Here is an 11,416-nt window from a genome sequence, read left to right as displayed (position 1 = left end):
CTCGCGCGCGCTCGCTCTCTCTGCCTCGCGCGCGCTCGCTCTCTCTGCCTCGCGCGCGCTCGCTCTCTCTGCCTCGCGCGCGCTCGCTCTCTCTGCCTCGCGCGCGCTCGCTCTCTCTGCCTCGCGCGCGCTCGCTCTCTCTGCCTCGCGCGCGCTCGCTCTCTCTGCCTCGCGCGCGCTCGCTCTCTCTGCCTCGCGCGCGCTCGCTCTCTCTGCCTCGCGCGCGCTCGCTCTCTCTGCCTCGCGCGCGCTCGCTCTCTCTGCCTCGCGCGCGCTCGCTCTCTCTGCCTCGCGCGCGCTCGCTCTCTCTGCCTCGCGCGCGCTCGCTCTCTCTGCCTCGCGCGCGCTCGCTCTCTCTGCCTCGCGCGCGCTCGCTCTCTCTGCCTCGCGCGCGCTCGCTCTCTCTGCCTCGCGCGCGCTCGCTCTCTCTGCCTCGCGCGCGCTCGCTCTCTCTGCCTCGCGCGCGCTCGCTCTCTCTGCCTCGCGCGCGCTCGCTCTCTCTGCCTCGCGCGCGCTCGCTCTCTCTGCCTCGCGCTCGCACGCTCTGCCTCGCGCTCGCACGCTCTGCCTCGCGCTCGCACGCTCTGCCTCGCGCTCGCACGCTCTGCCTCGCGCTCGCACGCTCTGCCTCGCGCGCGCTCGCTCTCTCTGCCTCGCGCGCGCTCGCTCTCTCTGCCTCGCGCGCGCTCGCTCTCTCTGCCTCGCGCGCGCTCGCTCTCTCTGCCTCGCGCGCGCTCGCTCTCTCTGCCTCGCGCGCGCTCGCTCTCCCTGCCTCGCGCGCGCTCGCTCTCTCTGCCTCGCGCGCGCTCGCTCTCTCTGCCTCGCGCGCGCTCGCTCTCTCTGCCTCGCGCGCGCTCGCTCTCTCTGCCTCGCGCTCGCTCTCTCTGCCTCGCGCTCGCACGCTCTGCCTCGCGCTCGCACGCTCTGCCTCGCGCTCGCACGCTCTGCCTCGCGCTCGCACGCTCTGCCTCGCGCTCGCTCGTCGCTCGCTCTGCCTCGCGCTCGCTCGCTCTGCCTCGCTCTCTCTCTCGCTCTCTCTCGCGCTCTCTCTCGCGCTCTCTCTCTGCCTCGCGCTCTCTCGCTCTCTCGCGCTCTCTCTCGCGCTCTCTCTCTGCCTCGCGCTCTCTCGCGCTCTCTCTCGCGCTCTCTCTCGCGCTCTCTCTCGCGCTCTCTCTCTGCCTCGCGCTCTCTCTCGCGCTCTCTCTCTGCCTCGCGCTCTCTCTCGCGCTCTCTCTCTGCCTCGCGCTCTCTCTCGCGCTCTCTCTCTGCCTCGCGCTCTCTCTCTCTGCCTCGCGCCCTCGCTCGCGCTCTCTCTCTCTCTGCCTCGCGCGCGCTCGCTCTCTCTGCCTCGCGCGCGCTCGCTCTCTCTGCCTCGCGCGCGCTCGCTCTCTCTGCCTCGCGCGCGCTCGCTCTCTCTGCCTCGCGCGCGCTCGCTCTCTCTGCCTCGCGCGCGCTCGCTCTCTCTGCCTCGCGCGCGCTCGCTCTCTCTGCCTCGCGCTCGCTCTCTCTGCCTCGCGCTCGCTCGCTCTGCCTCGCGCTCGCTCGCTCTGCCTCGCGCTCGCTCGCTCTGCCTCGCGCTCTCTCTGCCTCGCGCTCTTCTCTGCCTCGCGCTCTTCTCTGCCTCGCGCTCTTCTCTGCCTCGCGCTCTCTCTCTCGCTCTCTCTCGCGCTCTCTCTCTGCCTCGCGCTCTCTCTCTCTCTGCCTCGCGCCCTCGCTCGCGCTCTCTGCCTCGCGCCCTCGCTCGCGCTCTCTGCCTCGCGCCCTCGCTCGCGCTCTCTGCCTCGCGCCCTCGCTCGCGCTCTCTGCCTCGCACCCTCGCTCGCGCTCTCTGCCTCGCGCCCTCGCTCGCGCTCTCTCTCTGCCTCGCGCCCTCGCTCGCGCTCTCTCTCTGCCTCGCGCCCTCGCTGCGCTCTCCCCCCCCTCTGTCTGTCGCTTAGTTGACAGCATTCTGGCCAAATTCTGTCCTTTTCATAATTTGTTTTTTTTTTTTTAATTCGTTGCCAATCTTTCCAATTCTTTGTCAAATCACAAACGCCAGAGGTCACCTTGCACACATCAAGGATCACTCTGCGCCAATGCTCTTAGCCAAAAGGCCTGGAGCCACTGCACCGTTCCTGGAAGTACTGCAATACCAGGTTGGTGCCATGGAGGTGGATGGGTCAGGCCCCCCACACACCACCTATTTCCTTTAATTATGTTTCTGATGTCCTTCCACACCTGCATATAAAATACAAGTAAGTTAGTTGGATTTTTTTAAATTACTGAATCACATGATTTAATTTAGAAGCTTGATTGGCTTTAGAAATTCTGAATGCTTCTAATTAGATTGTTTTCATTTAATTTTCTCTCTGCAGTCTTTGCTGCTGCCATTGACTTCAGATTAACCGGTGATACTTGACTTTGTTTAATTTGACAGATCCATGTGTTCGGAGGTTTGAGGTCTAATTATTTTACAAGTGACACAAGGGGAGAGCTAAAATCACTGGCAGCTATTTCAAATAATGTACTGTACTGTTATATAAAAGTACAGAATGGCATTGTATCCTATGTCAGTATTACAAGTAAAGCCCACCAGACACGTAGGTGACAGAAATATAACTGCTAACTGGTTGGGATTTCCTTCAGATCAGTGGCTGTATGGCGAGTGTGTGGCAAGCCCTGGGGAAGAAGCTGCAAAAAGGATGCTACTCGTTCGACTCTCCTCTCCCGATCCTGCCTTGAAAAATGACACGGCCAAGGAGGAAGCTATTCCTGAGCAGAGAGCAGCAGGTAATGGGATACGCTGGTTTCACACTGCAATTACTGTCCAGGGACAATCAGCAACCCCTTTGTGCTGAGATCTGGTTATCGCAATTCTTGTGTTAATGACTGGCTCCTTGCTGAGACAGTTTCAGAATAAATTGGAAAAAAGTGAGGTTGTAAAGTACAGTTAGAATGATACAGCACTGCCAGTGCCAGCTCTTTGAAAGAGCTATCCAAATAGTCCGCAGTTTTTTTTCCCCCTTCAAGCTTTTATCCAATTTCCCTTTTTGAAGTAACTATTGAATCTGCCTGCACCGCCCTTTCAGGCAGTGCATTGCGGATCATTACACTGATGCATTGTAAATTATTTTTCCTCATGTTGCCTCTTTTTTTCCCCAATTACCTTAAATCTGTCCCCTCTGGTTACAGACCCTTCTGCCACTGGGAACGGTTTCTACTTATTTACTCATCAAAATCCTTCATGATTTTGAACACCTCTATCACATCTTCTCTCAACCTTCTCTGCTTTAAGGAGAACAACCCCAGCTTCTCCAGTCTATCCACATAACTGAAGTCCTACATCCCTCGTACCATCCTGGTAAATGTCCTCTGCACCCTCTCTAAGGCTTTGATCTCCTTCCTAAAGTGGTGCTGCCCAGAATTGGAGGCGATACTCCACCTCGGGCGTAAGCAGTAACGTTCCCTTTAAGCTGCGCCTGCAGCGGGCACTCTGGAGTTCCGGCACAGCCGGTTCATCGGCAGTTAAATGGGGGAAAACCGTTCATGTGGCACAGCGGCTTAAAGGGGGGCCGCACACCCCCAAAAAATTAAAAGGCGCATAGCTAACCAGTGTTTTATAAATGTTCAGCAGAACTTCCTGGTACAACTTAGGATTTCATCTGATCTTGAAGCAGCTTGAAATTGTTCCTTGGGTTTTTTGTGTAATACTCGGTTTGCTGGTTTGACCCGACATTGGTTTTGCTGGTTTTTTGACATTGGCCTGCTGGTTTCACTGAGTTCCTGTGCGATACCTGATGTGCAAAACTCTTACTCTGTCATCTCCAGGTGTGCAGTAATGCAGCCACTCTTGTGCTGCTGCAACACAATTTTGCCCCCTCGGGTGAAGGTAAAATGATCCCCTTGCACTATTTTGCTGGGGAGTTCCCCCGGTGATGCTCGGGAGCACCCGAGCATTTTTATCAAAAGTGCAGTGGATTTTTCAAATATTTTTAGAAACCGCACTGGTTGTCCTTACACCCTCAAACAAGTTAAATTTTGCCAGACGGGACGGAAGCACACATGTCCCTAGTGTTTGATTGACATGCTGTTGCTGCTGTGAATCACACATTGTGGCTGTTGGCATCAGTCTGGTAGCTCTGTGTTATCATTGATTGAACGATTTGGTGTCATGTCCTGGCAAAATCATAGCAAACGGGGGGACTACAGTTATATATCACACACACAAACATCGAAACACAGAAATTAGGTGCAGGAGCAGGCCATTTGGCTCTTGGAGCCTGCACCGCCATTCAATAAGATCATGGCTGATCATTCACCTCACTAACCCTTTCCTGCTTTCTATCCATACCCCTTGATCCCTTTGGCCGTAAGGGCCATATCTAACTCCCTTTTGAATATATCTAACGAACTGGCCTCAACAACTTTCTGCGGTAGAGAATTCCACAGGTTCACCAATCTCTGAAGAAGTTTCTCCTCATCTCGGTCCTAAATGGCTTACCCCTTATCATTAGACTGTGACCCCTGGTTTTGGAATTCACCAACATTGGGAACATTCTTCCTGCATCCAACCTGTCTTAAACCCGTCAGAATTTTATGTTTCTATGAGATCCCCCCTCATTCTTCTAAACACCAGTGGATACAGGCCCAGTTGATCCTGTCTCTCCTCATATGTCAGTCCTGCCATCCCAGAAATCAGTCTGATGAACCTTCGCTGTACTCCCTCAGTAGCAAGAACGTCCTTCCTCAGATTAGTGGACCAAAACTGAACACAATATTTCAGATGAGACCTCACCAAGGCCTTGTACAACTGCAGTAAGACCTCCCTGCTCCTATACTCAAATCCCCTAGCTATGAAGGCCAACATGCCATTTGCCTTCTTCACTGCCTGCTGTACCTGCATGCCAACCTTCAATGACTGATGTACCATGACACCCAGGTCTCGTTGCACCTCCCCTTTTCCTAATCTGCCACCATTCAGATAATATTCTGTCTTCCTGTTTTTGCCACCAAAGTGGATAATCTCACATTTATCCACATTATACTGCATCTGCCATGCATTTGCCCACTCAACTAACCTGTCCAAATCACTCTGCAGCCTCTTGGCATCCAGCTCACACCGCCACCCAGCTTAGTGTCATCTGCAAACTTGGAGATATTGCATTCAATTCCTTCATCTAAATCATTGATGTATATTGTAAATAGCTGGGGTCCCAGCACTGAACCCTGCGGCACCCCACTAGTCACTGCCTGCCATTCTGAAAAGGACCCGTTTATTCCAACTCTCTGCTTCCTGTCTGCCAACCAGTTTTCTAACCACGTCAATGTGCCATGTGCTTTAATTTTGCACACTAATCTCTTGTGTGGGACCTTGTCAAAAGCCTTTTGAATCCACTGGTTCTCCCTTGTCCACTCTACTAGTTACATCCTCAAAAAATTCTAGAAGATTTGTCAAGCATGATTTCCCTTTCATAAATCCATGCTGACTTGGACTGATCCTGTCACTGCTTTCCAAATGCTCTGCTATTTCATCTTTAATAATTGATTCCAACATTTTCCCCACCACTGATGTCAGGCTAACTGGTCTATAATTCCCTGCTTTCTCTCTCTCACCTTTTTTAAAAAGTGGTGTTACATTAGCTACCCTCCAGTCCATAGGAACTGATCCAGAGTCAAGAGAATGTTCAAAAATGATCACCAATGCATCCACTATTTCTACGGCCACTTCCTTAAGTACTCTGGGATGCAGCCTATCAGGCCCTAGGGATTTATCAGCCTTCAATCCCATCAATTTCCCTAACACAATTTCCTGACTAATAAGGATTTCCTTCAGTTCTTCTTTTTCGTTAGACCCTCGAACCCCTAGTATTTCCGGAAGGTTATTTGTGTCTTCCTTAGTGAAGATAGACCCAAAGTATTTGTTCAATTGGTCTGCCATTTCTTTGTTCCCCATTATAAATTCACTTGATTCTGACTGTAAGGGACCTACGTTTGTCTTCACTAATCTTTTTCTCTTCACGTATCTATAGAAGCTTTTGCAGTCAGTTTTTATGTTTCCGGCAAGCTTACACTCATACTCTATTTTCCCCCTCCTAATTAAACCCTTTGTCCTCCTGCTGACTTCTAACTTTCTCAGGTTTGGTACTTTTTCTGGCCAATTTATATGCCTCTTCCTTGGATTTAACACCCCTTAATATCCCCAATTTCCCCTGTTAGCCATGGTTGAGCCACCTTCCCCGTTTTATTTTTACTCCAGACAGGGATGTACAATTGTTGAAGTTCATCCATGTGATTTTTAAATGTTTGCCATTGCCTATCCACCGTCAACCCTTTAAGTATCATTTGCCAGTCTATCCTAGCCAATTCTCGTCTCGTACCATCGAAGTTACCTTTCCTTAAGTTCACACTGTCACTCTCCATCTTAATAAAGAATTCTACCATATTATGATCACTCTTCCCCAGGGGGCCTCGCACAACAAGATTGCTAATTAGTCCCCTCTCATTACACAACACCCAGTCTAGGATGGCCAGCTCTCTAGTTGGTTCCTCGACATATTGGTCTAGAAAGCCATCCCTAATACACTCCAGGAAATCCTCCTCCACCGCATTGCTACCAACTTGGTTAGCCCAATCAATATGTAGATTAAAGTCACCCATGATAACTGCTGTACCTTTATTGCACGCATCCCAATTTCTTGTTTGATGCCATCCGCAACCTCACTACTACTGTTTGGTGGTCTGTACACAACTCCCACTAGCATTTTCTGCCCTTTGGTATTCCGCAGCTCTACCCATACAGATTCCACATCCAAGCTAATGTCCTTTCTTACTATTGCGTTAATTTTCTCTTTAACCAGCAACGTTACCCCATCTCCTTTTCCTTTCTGTCTATCCTTCCTGAATGTTAAATAACCGTGGATGTTGAGTTCCCAGCCTTGGTCCCCCTGGAGCCATGTCTCCGTAATCCCAATTATATCATAATCATTAATAGCTGCCTGTGCAGTTATTTCATCCACCTTATTACGAATATTCCTCGCATTGAGGCATAGAGCCTTCCGGCTTGTCTTTTTAACGCTCTTTGTCCCCTTAGAATTTTGCTATAATGTGGCCCTTTTTGATTTTTGCCTTGGGTTTCTCTGCCCTCCACTTTTACTATTCTCCTTTCTATCTTTTGCTTCTGCCCTCATTTTATTTCCCTCTGTCTCCCTGCATAGGTTCCCATCCCCTTGCCATATTAGTTTAATCCCTCCCCAACAGCACTAGCAAACACTCCCCCTGGGACATTGGTCCCGGTCCTGCCCAGGTGCAGACCGTCCGGTTTGTACTGGTCCCACCTCCCCCAGAACCGGTTCCAGTGTCCCAGGAATTTGAATCCCTCCCTTCTGCACCACTCCTCAAGCCACGTATTCATCTTAGCTATCCTGCGATTCCTACTCTGACTAGCACGTGGCACTGGTAGCAATACTGAGATTACTACCTTTTGAGGTCCTACTTTTTAATTTAACTCCTTGCTCCCTAAACACGGTTTCTTGTAGCTGTGTAATGTTATAAATAGGATATTTTGTTGGGGATCTGGTTGCATAATCTAGGCTGACACTCCAGTGCAGTGATGGGCGAATGCTGCAATGTTGGAGGTGCCGTCTTTCAGCTGTTAAACCGACGTCTGCTCTCGGGACGATGTAAAAGATCCCAAGGCACTATTTTGAAGAAGAGCAGGGGAATTATCCCTGGTGTCCTGGCCAATATTTGTGTCTCAATCAGCAGCATTATAACAGGTTATCTGGCCATTATCATATTGCTATTTGTGGGAGCTTGTGTGTGCAAATCGGCTGCCGCGTTTCCTACATTACAACAGTGACTACACTTCAAAAAATACTTAATTGGCCGTAAAGTGGTTTGGGACATATAAATACCAGTCTTTTTTGCTTTCCTTTCTTTTGTTTTCTGAGGAGGATATCAACCAGGGGTTGTGTCCTGATCACTTTCTATTGACTCATGTTACAAAATATCTGTGTGTGTATGGACAACCAGTAAGGACGGGTTCTGCCACGGCTTTGTCAGCGTGACAGTGGAATCTCCTGCCTGGGCTCTCGCATGGAGACTCACCAATGGGCATGCTACTCGAGGGCTACCTGTACCTGTGGAATGGGCCCAATGCTTGGCCGAGCCAGGAGTGAATGTTTGCAGGAGAGGAAGAGGAGGAGAAAATTGGCCAATTACAGCTGAGGGTAGATGCAGCACACCATAAACCACCTATGGACACGATGTGCTCGTACAACAATTTCCAATTTTTTGGTAGAGGTTATGGCCATTCCTTGGGTGGTTGATGAATGTCTGACCGGCAAGGCCCTGATTCACTACAGCTTTGATTTGATTGCTTCAGTTTTGTTCTCCTTTGCAAGTGTGTGGTTTGTGTTGCCATGGTTGCAGCACACATCCAAATTGTTGCACTCTGCATGAAATGAGGCGCAGTTTGACAAACGATGGATTAATATTTTGTGTGGGTGTGAAAAGGGCGTATGTTTGTATTGGTGACCCTGGGTGAGTGAGAGAGCAGGTTTTGAAGGACGTTACTGTATGTGTTATGTATCTTTTTTCCCCAGCGTGGGTCAGCTGTGGCTCAGTGGGCAGCATGCTCGCCTCCGAGTCAGAAGGTTGTGGGTTCAAGTCCCGCTTCAGAGACTTGAGAGCAAATAATCTCGGCTGACACTGGTGCAGTACTGAGAGAGTGCTGCACTAACAGAGATGCCGTCCTTCAGATATGCCATACGCATAAATAGTGAAAGGGTAATAAGACCGAAAAGGAGACCTACGCATGGAGGTAGAGGGTATGGCAGAGGTACTAAGTGAGCACTTTGATTCTGTCTTCACCAAGGAAGAAGATGCTGCCATAGACATGGTAAAGGAGAAGGTAGAGGAGATACTGGATGGGATAAGATTTGATTTAAAAACAAGATATTAGAAAGGATGGCTGTACTTAAGTCGCTGTAGATAAGTCACCAGGACCGGATGGGATGCATCCTCGGGTGCTGAGGGAAGTGAAGGAAGAAATCGCGGAGGTACTGACCATAATCTTCCAATCCTCTTCAGAAACTGGAGAGTGGAGAATTGCAAATGATAAACGCTTGTTCAAAAAAGGGTGTAAAGATAAACTCAGCAATTATAGGTCGGACAGTTTAACCTCGGTATTGGGGAAGCTTTTAAAAACGGTAATCAGGGACAAAATTAACGGTCACTTGGGCAAGTGTGGATTAATTAAGGAAATCCGATTTGTTAAAGGCAAATCGTGATTGAGATTTTTGATGAGGTGACAGAGAGGGGTTGATGAGGGCAATGCGGTTGACGTGTGTATGGATTTCCAAAGTGCCACATAATAGGCTTGCCAGCAAAGTTGAAGCCCATGGAATAAAAGGGGCAGTGGCAGCATGGATATGAAATTGGCTAAGTGACGGGAAACAGAGAGTAGCGGTGAACAGTTGTTTTTCGGACTGGAGGAAGATGTTCCCCAGGGGGTCCGTTCTAGGACCACTGCTTATTGATATATATTAATGACTTAGATGTGGGTGTACAGGGCACAGTTTCAAAATTTGCAAATGACACAAAACTTGGAAGTATCATGAACAGTGAGGAGGATAGTGATTGACTTCAGGAGGACATAGACAGGCTGGTGGAATGGATGGGCAGGTGGCAGATGAAATTTAACACAGAAAAGTGCAAAGTGATATATTTTGGTAGAAGGAATGAGGAGAGGAAATATAAATTAAATGCAACAATCCTGAAGGTGCATGAACAGAGACCTGGAGGTATATGTGCAAAAATCGTTGAAGAGCATAAGAAATAGGAGCAGTAGTAGGCCACTTGGCCCCTCGAAGCTGCTCCGCCATTCAATAAGATCATGTCTGATCAATTCATGAACTCGGCTCCATCTCCCTGCCTGCTCCCCATAACCCTTTACTCCCTTATCGTTCAAAAATCTGTCTACACCTTATATATTTGATGAGCCAGCCTCCACAGCTCTCTGGGGCAGAGAATTCCATAGATTTACAACCCTCAGAGAAGAAATTTCTCCTCCTCCTCCTCAGTCTCAAAATAAGAAGCCCCCAATTTAAAACTATGTCCCCTAGATTTAGTTTCCCCAATGAGTGGAAATATCCTCTGCATTCACCTTGTTGAGCTGCCTCATTATCTTATAGGTTTCAATAATATCACCTCTCATTCTTCTGAACTCCAATGTGTGTAGGCCCAACCTGCTCAACCTATCTTCATAAGTCAGCCCCCTCATAGAAACATAGAAAATAGGTGTAGGAGCATGCCATTTGGCCCTTCGAGCCTGCACCACTATTCAATATGATCATGGCTGATCATGCAACTTCAGTACCCCACTCCTGCCTTCTTTCCATACCCCTTGATCCCTTTAGCCATAAGGACCACATCTAACTCCCTTTTGAATATATCCAACGAACTGGACTCAACAACTTTCTGTGGTAGCGAATTCCACAGGTTCACAATTCTCTGTGAAAAAGTTTCTCCTCATCTCGGTCCTAGATGGCTTACCTCTTATCCTTAGACTGTGACCCCTGGTTCTGGACTTCCCCATCATCGGGAACATTCTTGCTGCATCTAACCTGTCCAGTCCCGTCAGAATTTTATATGTTTCTATGAGATCCTCTCTCATTCTTCTACGTTCCAGTGAATATAAGCCTAGTCGATCCAGTCTTTCTTCATATGTCAGTCCTGCCATCCCGGGAATCAATCTGATGAACCTTCACTGCACTCCCTCAATAGCAAGAATGTCCTTCCTCAGATTAGGAGACCAAAACTGCACACAATACGTAAGGTGTGGTCTCACAACTGCAGTAAGATGTCCCAGTTCCTATACTCAAATCCTCTCGCTATGAAGGTCAACATGCCATTTGCTTTCTTTATTGCCTGCTGTACCTGCATGCCTACTTTCAATGACTGATGTACCATGACACCCAGGTCTCATTGCACCTCCCCTTTTCCTAATCTGTCACCATTCAGATAATAATCTGCCGCCTTGTATTTGCCACCCAAGTGAATAACCTCACATTTATCCACATTATACTGCATTTGCCCACTCACCTAACCTGTCCAAGTCACTCTGCAGCCTCTTGGCATCCTCCTCACAGCTCACACCGCCACGCAGCTTAGTGTCATCTTGGAGATATTACATTCAATTCCTTCGCGTAAATCATTAATATATATTGTAAATAGCTGGGGTCCCAGCACTGAGCCTTGTGGTACCCCACTGCCTGCCATTCTGAAAAGGATCTGTTTATCCCGACTCTCTGCTTCCTGTCTGCCAACCAGTTCTCTATCCATGTCAATACATTACCCCCAATACCATGTGCTTTAATTTTGCACACTAATCACTTATGTGGGACCTTGTTAAAAGCCTATTGAAAGTCCAAATACA

The 11,416-nt window shown here is 49.2% G+C and overlaps 1 protein-coding gene across 1 annotated transcript in view; it reads left to right on the top strand.

Moving 5' to 3' along the window:
• samd13 (sterile alpha motif domain containing 13) overlaps positions 1–11,416 on the top strand; it is a 103,402-nt gene that overhangs the window by 67,196 nt on the left and 24,790 nt on the right. Inside the window, exon 5 of the mRNA XM_070886508.1 lies at positions 2,626–2,769. Coding sequence (XP_070742609.1) covers positions 2,626–2,769 — 144 coding nt within the window. The remainder of the gene's footprint in view (positions 1–2,625; positions 2,770–11,416) is intronic.

Source organism: Pristiophorus japonicus, chromosome 8, assembly GCF_044704955.1.
Source record: "Pristiophorus japonicus isolate sPriJap1 chromosome 8, sPriJap1.hap1, whole genome shotgun sequence".
NCBI classification, from domain to species: Eukaryota; Metazoa; Chordata; class Chondrichthyes; family Pristiophoridae; genus Pristiophorus; species Pristiophorus japonicus.
This window is presented reverse-complemented; position numbering and strand designations above follow the sequence as displayed.